The 7,703-nt window shown below is 46.6% G+C and overlaps 1 protein-coding gene across 1 annotated transcript in view; it reads right to left on the bottom strand.

The window, feature by feature from the left end:
• Positions 1 to 4,085, bottom strand: part of HTR4 (5-hydroxytryptamine (serotonin) receptor 4, G protein-coupled) — a 144,916-nt gene extending 140,831 nt beyond the window's left edge. The window contains exon 1 of the mRNA XM_015409615.1: positions 4,040 to 4,085. Within this exon, the coding sequence (XP_015265101.1) occupies positions 4,040 to 4,065 (26 nt within the window). The 5' untranslated portion in view covers positions 4,066 to 4,085. The remainder of the gene's footprint in view (positions 1 to 4,039) is intronic.
• Between the last annotated feature and the right edge of the window lie 3,618 nt (positions 4,086 to 7,703).

Below are 7,703 nucleotides of genomic sequence, written 5' to 3'. Positions count from 1 at the left end.
GGTGCTGAACTGTTACGTTCCCATGGAATAGGTGCGCATTTACGAGTTCTATTCCCGCCAGCGGGAACTGGCCTCATTGGCCCAACATGGTTCAAATCCCTTTATTATGCTATACCTGTGGATTGGTAGTCATTCCTAACAATGTCCTTGTTCCTGTCTGAACCATCGCTTTGAAATAAACCTTGCTTTGAATCAAACGTGGAGTTATTTCGAATGCCTGGGGATCCAACACCCTGCCCGCCTGGTGAGTCAAACAGACAGGGATAGCCTCCACAGGCCCCGCGCCCCCTTTCCCTGCCCACCTGGCGAACCAGACGAATGGGGAAAGCCTCCACAGGACCCATGTCCCCTTTCCCTGCCCGCCTGGTGAATCGGACAGATGGGGAAAGCCTCCACAGGCCCCGTGCCCCCTTTCCCTGCCCACCCAGTGAGTCAGACATATGGGGAAAGGCCTCCACAGGCAGAGTGCTGCCTTCCCCTGTGTGCCTGGCAAGCTGGATGGATGGGGAAAGACCTACACATGCCTCCCGACCTTTCCCCATTCACCCGCCAAAGCGGACGGGCAGGGAAAGGCCTACACAGCCCCCCATCCCCGCCTTTTCCCACTCGCCCACCAAGGCGGACGGGCAGGGAAAGGCCTACACAGCCCCCCTTTTTTCTCGCTCACCCACCGAGGCGGACGGGCAGGGAAAGGCCTACACAGGCCCCCCCGCCTCAGGGGCCCCCTTTCCCCACTCACCTGCCAAGGCAGAAAGGCAGGGAAAGGCCTACACAGCCCCCCCTTTCCTAACTCGTCCGCCTAAGCGGATGGGCAGGGAAAAACCTACACAGGCCCCACCCCCCTCAGGGCCCCTCCGCCTTTCTCCCTCACCCACCAAGCTGGACAGGCAGGGAAAGGCCTACACAGGCCCCCCCGCCTCAGGCCTCCCCTTTTCCCCCTCGCCTGCCAAAGTGAATGGGCAGGGAAATGCCTGCTCAGACCCCCGCCCATCTTTCCCAGCCCACCTGGTGAGGCGGACGGCCACGGAAAGGCTTCCCCTACCTCCCCCTTTATCTTCCAAGCATCTCTCTGTCTTCTCTCTCTCCTTCTTTCCCTCCCTCTTTCCTTGCCTTCCTTTGCCATCTGTCCCTCCCTCCCTCCCTCTTCCTCTTCTTTCCTTCCTCCCTCCTTAACTCTTTGCATTCTTCCCCTCCCTCCCTCTATCCCTCCCTCCCTATCTCTTTTCATTCTTTTCTGCCTGGCCACCACATCTCTTTGACTTTTTTCCCTCCCTCTTTCATCCTCTTTCCTTCACCCCCCTTGCTTCCTTACTCTTTTTTATTCTTCCTGTCTCTCTCTCTCTCTCTCTCCCCCTCCCTCTTTATCTTTCTCTCTCTGTGTGTCTTTCTTTCCTTCTAGTGCCCATTGTCTTGCGTCTACAATGGGCTTTCTTCCTAGTACTTGCATAAAGCTGCAAGAATATTTCTGAGACACACTGGAAATCATGTTCAAAACCTTCCAGAAATAAATGGTTATTGAAGATTTGTTTTTGTTTTTTGTTATTGAAGATTTGTGATATAACCAACTTAGCAAAGTTAACAATCTTCAGCAAACTATATATTACAAAATTTGAACCTTGCTTGGCAGCCCGTGATTCAATGTACAATGAGATAATGTAAATAACATATTTTTGAAAACTTGCAGCAAGTATCACACACTGTGAAGGTGATTGTGTTGTGCTTGTTGTTTAATGTATGTAAGCTATAATTTGTAATATAGCAGCAGTGTTCTTGCCAACTTGTATTTATTTTAGTTGTTTGCACATATGGAATCCCAAGGAAAATAGTACAAAAAACTGTAAGGCACAACTCTCAGCTTGTGTGACCTCTGAAACTATAGTAGCTTAACTTAATGAATGCCCAGATCAATGGTGTAATGTATTTCTATGCATGTTTGATTACAAGACAGCGATTATCACCAACCATACAAATGCATCAAAACCTGTTTCTATTTTTCCCTACGGAGCAGTATTACATAATGCAAGCAATCAGAAAGAAATCACACAGACCTACCAACTTGCAAACATAGCTTGTCCTTATGGACCGCCCAGGATTCAACAACCAGTGTGAAGTAATGCCTTTTTTTCCTGGGAGGTTTGCAAAGAGCAAAACCTCCACTGTACACTTTAAAAGTTTTTTTTCCTCTGGGCAGAGAACAGGCAGGAGACAAAGGAAGTCAGTTCAATTCATACAAATGCTAATAGATCTGGCAGGAGACATTGCCCCTGCAACGCGGCTCAGCCTCATGGCCACAGACACAGCTCAAACTGGATCCTCACCACTCCGGCCCCCTTTCCCGGACTTCGCTGCCTCGCCGCCGTTCAGTTTTGGTTTTGCTTTGTTGTTTTTTTATTTGATCAGCCCTGTCTCGCCATCGCCTGAAAGGTAGGCAAGGCCTTGGAAAGCTCCCTGATTCGCTCAGAGCTGCTACAGCTACTAAGCACGAGTTCCAACTGTCTGGGTGGGAGCGGAGCTCGGTCATTTAACCAAGCCAGCTCTGCCCCTCACCCATGTCATGATGTGCTGTGTCATGGTGACTATTGCTGCGCCGGTCTCCAATGGGATGGCAAAACAGGCCCTGGAGTCCAGCGGCATTGCCGGGAGGCCGGGAACTCCATAATGGGTGCATCAAGCTCTCCCCCTTCCCCAAGCAGGGAACAGATTTGGAGGTGTTAAAAACTAGAGAGTCTTCAGGAAGCAGATTCATGGAGATGTCCAGGAATAGACTCTTTGACCTGGCCTAACCTGGTCAGGGGGTGGAGGAAAGAGAGGTGATAAAAACTCCTTGCAGCAGGAAGGAGGTCTCTCTTTTTTGGGATGCTGAGTCCATGAAGGAACACAAACGTCTTCACTAGGAAGGCAGCCATTGACAATGTGCTTGCCTAAAGAGCTGGAGCAAGCTTTAAGGTACTGGAAGTGTCTAGAACTCCTAAGCTAAAGAGCCTGTCCTATATTTTAACATCTAATAGGGCATGTATAGAGAGAGGGACAGGGGATTTGCATTTTACCTGTGTTTTTTTTATCCCTTGCTCAAACTGGTGCTGTGCTATAAGTATGCTTATAAACATGTTCTTTTTAATAAATACTTTATAACTTTTGATGCTGGCAGTTGTTCCCTGTACCACATAGACCTCCAATGTCTTGGACACACTATTTTAAAAAGAGCACCGGGGGAAGGCAGGCAGTTGGCAAGTGGCTATTCCTTCCAGGGCGCACAAGGTCATAAACTATCCCTGTGGTGACCAGGCTCTGGGCAGTGGGAGACACAGAGGCAAGGCCTCAGAACTTAAATCATAGAATCATAGAATTGGAAGGGATCTCCAGGGTCATCTAGTCCAACCCCCTGCACAATGCAGGAAATTCACAAATACCTCCCCCTCCACACCAACAGTGCCCACTGTTCCACGCCCAGAAAATGACACACAAAAAAACAACCCTCCAAGATTGCTTCCTGATCCCAAAGTGTCAATCAACATTTCCCTGGGCGTGTAAAAAAGGGCCACGAGAACTAAGCACTGAGGCAACCCTTCCTGCCCTCCCTCTCATGATCTGCCTAAGTTCACAGAATCCGCATTGCTGTCAAATGGCCATCTAGCCTCTGTTTGAAAACCTCCAAAGAAGGAGAACCCACCACTTCCCAAGGCTGTTCCACTGAGGAACCACTTTGACTGTCAGGAAGTTCTTCCTGATGTTTAGTTGAAAACTCTTCCGATTTAATTTCAACCTGCTGGTTCTAATTTGACCGTCTGGGGCAACAGAAAACAACTTTGTACCATCCTCTATATGACAGCCCTTCAAGTACTTGAAGATGGTTATATCACCTCTCAGTTGTCTCCTTGGAAGAGAAGCTGGGAGTCCTGACCCTCCCAGTGGGCAATTCCATACAACGGTCAGGTAGTGACCTAGGAGGGCAGGGCGGAATAGTTTCTGCGGGCCAGAGCAGGGCTGATCCATCACAACCAGAAAAAGCAATCCAATCAAACTGCACACCATTTCCTACCTCACATTAGCATCAATTGCTTCCATCACAGGCAACAGGCATGGAAAACTGGGAGTTCAGCATCCATAGAAGAAATGTGGTCCTGTATTGAAAACAGTTAAAAGGGACAGTGAGTATTAAGGGGTGGAATTACCTGCCGTTTACATCCAATGTGCCTGTTCATACAGTTCCTGCACAGAAAAGCTGTGTGTCAAATGAAAGAGGGGGAAAGTAATGACAATTTTAACAAATATTTGCAAATTATGCTCTACTTCCATCACATAAAGTAGGCATACTGTACTTTTCAAGCCTTAGAAGCTCCATGCTCCATCACCAGTATTTCAGATGCAGATTCATTAGCAATAGTTACAAATACAATTGTAAGTTAAGAATAAAATCACAGATGTGTACAATGAATGGCTTCTTTTTTTAATTGCACTCATCTGTGACTAATGTGCAAACTAATGTTATCTGGATTCAAATTAGGATGACATGGGCCAGTCCACATGTTCTAAGGATGGGAAAGACTGACCAGAATTCACAACTCACATAGAAAATACAGGACTCAATAATGTGTGTACACCACCACCATTAGGGCATAACTTCCATGTATCTGCAAGACAGTAAGTATTAGCTATGCACCCTATCTTTACAGCTTACAAACAGATCATGCTTTCATATGCTACTTATAAGCATAACTACATGTTGTTCTTTAATAACTCTGCATAGCTTTTGAGATGAAACATGGCTTGTGAGATGAAACCTGTAATATTTTTAGCCTGCCCTTCTTCTAGCAAATTCAAGGTTCTTCTTCCATTTTATCATCACTAAAACCCCATGAAATAGGGTTAAACTGAGAGACAAAGAGTGACTAACCGTAGTCTGGCATGCTAACCACTATACCACACTGGCTCTCAGTGCCCAGTGTGGGAGTATGGCAAACATACATCATACCCCCAAAAGGTATAACATCCTATGGGCCCAGTGTTCCCTCTAAGCTGAGTTAGTGTGAGCTAGCTCACAATTTTTTTTGCCTCAAGCTCACAGATTTTTATCTTTGCTCAGGAAGGATGGCTCCAGAGCAAACTAATTTATGCAGTAGCCAAATCGCTCGCTCACAACTTTAATGGCAGTAGTTCACAAAGTAGAATTTTTGCTCACAAGACTCCACAACTTAGAGGAAGTATTGCTGGGCCCCAAACCTAAAACATCTATATTCCTTAAAACCAACACTTGTGTATGCGGAACCTCTGTTGAAGATTTATTTCATTATATAATGATTTGTCCTTTATATTTGGACCTCAGAAGCAGATTCCTATCTGGAATTTTAAGCCAAGTGCACAATTTATCTGACAGTGAAAAGCTGATCTTTCTCTTGTCAGATACGAATCCTTTGGTCTCACGCAAGGTAGCACTCTTTGCACTTGCAGCTAGGAAAGTTAGATCCAAGGCAGCCCTTAGAAATGTTTTATAACGAGTTATAAAGTTTTGATATTATCTATATACTAATTCCAACAGAGGGCGCCTTGTGCGAATACTTATTTCCACTAACAGGAAGGTCACTCTCCCCCAACAGGTTTTCCAACATACTCAGTAGACTTCCTGTGTCTGCAGAAAAATCCAAGAAGTAAAAAAATCCCTTCAGGGAGGGTTGAATCCCCGCCCCCCCCCCAATACCTTTTGAAATGGCCTCTGTAGGGATCTAACTCCAGGCATCAACGGTGAGAGATTAGAACGTTCGGGGCGGGGGGGGGGGAGGCTTCTAACTGTCAGTAAAAGGGTGGGGGAAGGGCCCTTTCCTGGCTTCTTTTGGCCTCTGAGGGAGGGAGGGAAGGAGCCTTGGGGCCTGGCCTGACGGGCTGCCAGTGCCAGCCTGGGGAATCCCTAGAGGTTTTGAGGTGGACTGTAAGGAGGGCTGGGTTAGGGGAAGGGAGAGGCCTCAGCTGGGTATAATGCCACAGAGTCCACCCTCCAAAGCAGCCATTTCCTCCAGGGAGACAGATCTCTGCTGTCTTGAGTTCAGTTGCAGTTCTGGGGTGGTGGTGGTCCTCCAGGCCCCACTTAGAGGCTGGCAACCCTAGCCCTGGCAGCAGTTTAGGGTCCCCAGGTCCCCCCCTGGCCACCGACGGGATTGTGGATAAGGTTGCCAGGTCCAGGCTGGGAAACTTTTGCGGGTGGAGCCTGGGGAGGACAGGGACCTCAGTGGGGTACAATGTCAGAGTCCACCCTTCAAAGCATCCATTTTCTCCATGGGAAGTTATCTCTGCAGTCTGGAGATGAGCAGTAATTCCAGGCATCCCCAGGTCCCACCTGGAGGCTGGCATCCCTAGGCAACACCCTCTGGATGGCTTGATACCACCTGATTTGCATGACTGTTCATCAGCAGACACCCTATGAAAGGCAGTGTGATGTAACAGTTAGAGCTTCAGATTAGGGTCTGCGAGACACAGGTTCTTGTGGTGGAAGCTGACTGTGTGATTTTGGACCAGTCACATACTTTCAGCCTAGCCAACCTCACAGGGTTGTTGTGCAGATAAAAAGGAGGAGAGAATAATGTAAGCTGCTTTGGTCCCCACTGTGGAGAAAGACTGTAATTTTCCTAGGTAGAGGCTGTGGGGGAAGGGTGTGGAGATGGAAAGTTGAAGACAGAGAGGCAGATAAAGGTAGGTTGTTGGGTGGGAAGGAAATTGTGTTGCCAACTCCAGGTTGGCAAATTCCTGGACATTTGAGGGGTGGAGCCTGGGGAGGGTGGGATTTGAGGAGGGGAGGAACTACAGTATAATGCCATAGACTCCAACCTCCAAACCATACATGGAGGAGAGAGAGAAAAAAAGAAGGGGGGGCAGAAGGGAGAAAGAGTATGAGAGAGGTAGGGGGAGACAGGAGGAAGCAAAGGCGTGAGGAATAGGATAACCATCCCGCAAGTTTCTTGCGGGTCTCCACTTGTGCTTTTATAATTCCAAACTGTTGTAATTTTGATATTTTAGCTGTATAATTGAGTTTTACTCTGAATGTAATGTTTTAAATCATAAATACTCTCTGAATGCAATTTTTATTGTAATGGCCAATGGCCATATACAATAAACCAATCTTACCTACTTACCTTAAAACCAACACAGTATGAGACTCTGCAATCTAATGGCTGAAAGGTCTTGAACTATCTGACTTTCAGTAAATCGTAAAGGCAGTTGATTCTGCTATTGTTTTTCCCATTCATCTATAGAGCCATAAGTGTCTAAAGCATTTTAAAGACAATGGGAATCTGTTTATCACCTTGCTGGTACAAACTGCCTGGGAGAGGAAAACACTACATTGTGAGAATGTGTTTCTATACTTAATAGTTCTATACTTTACCTCAAAGGAATCAATGTTTGTACCTGTCAGATAGCCCAAGGTTCCTCCTTAACTGTCAAACTATCTGACAAATTGCCATGATTTTGCTGAAGCAATTTATATAAATGGGATTACAGAATGACTCATGGTGCTAGCCTCAATGAATTTGCAGGTTAATACCTAATGCCTACAAACAGCTGTCTAAGTGGAAAAGCTAAAAATAACATAGTAGGGGTGGCAAAATGAAAAAAATTAAAGGGTGCATCAGTATTAGAATTATATGACTTCCTCTGCAACTGATCATGCCTAGAAACTGTATAAACTAATGATCTTTCCGTTTATACAGTTGTTT

This window comes from Gekko japonicus, unplaced genomic scaffold (assembly GCF_001447785.1).
Source record: "Gekko japonicus isolate JY-2015 unplaced genomic scaffold, Gekko_japonicus_V1.1 scaffold2504, whole genome shotgun sequence".
Taxonomy (NCBI): Eukaryota; Metazoa; Chordata; class Lepidosauria; order Squamata; family Gekkonidae; genus Gekko; species Gekko japonicus.
This window is presented reverse-complemented; position numbering and strand designations above follow the sequence as displayed.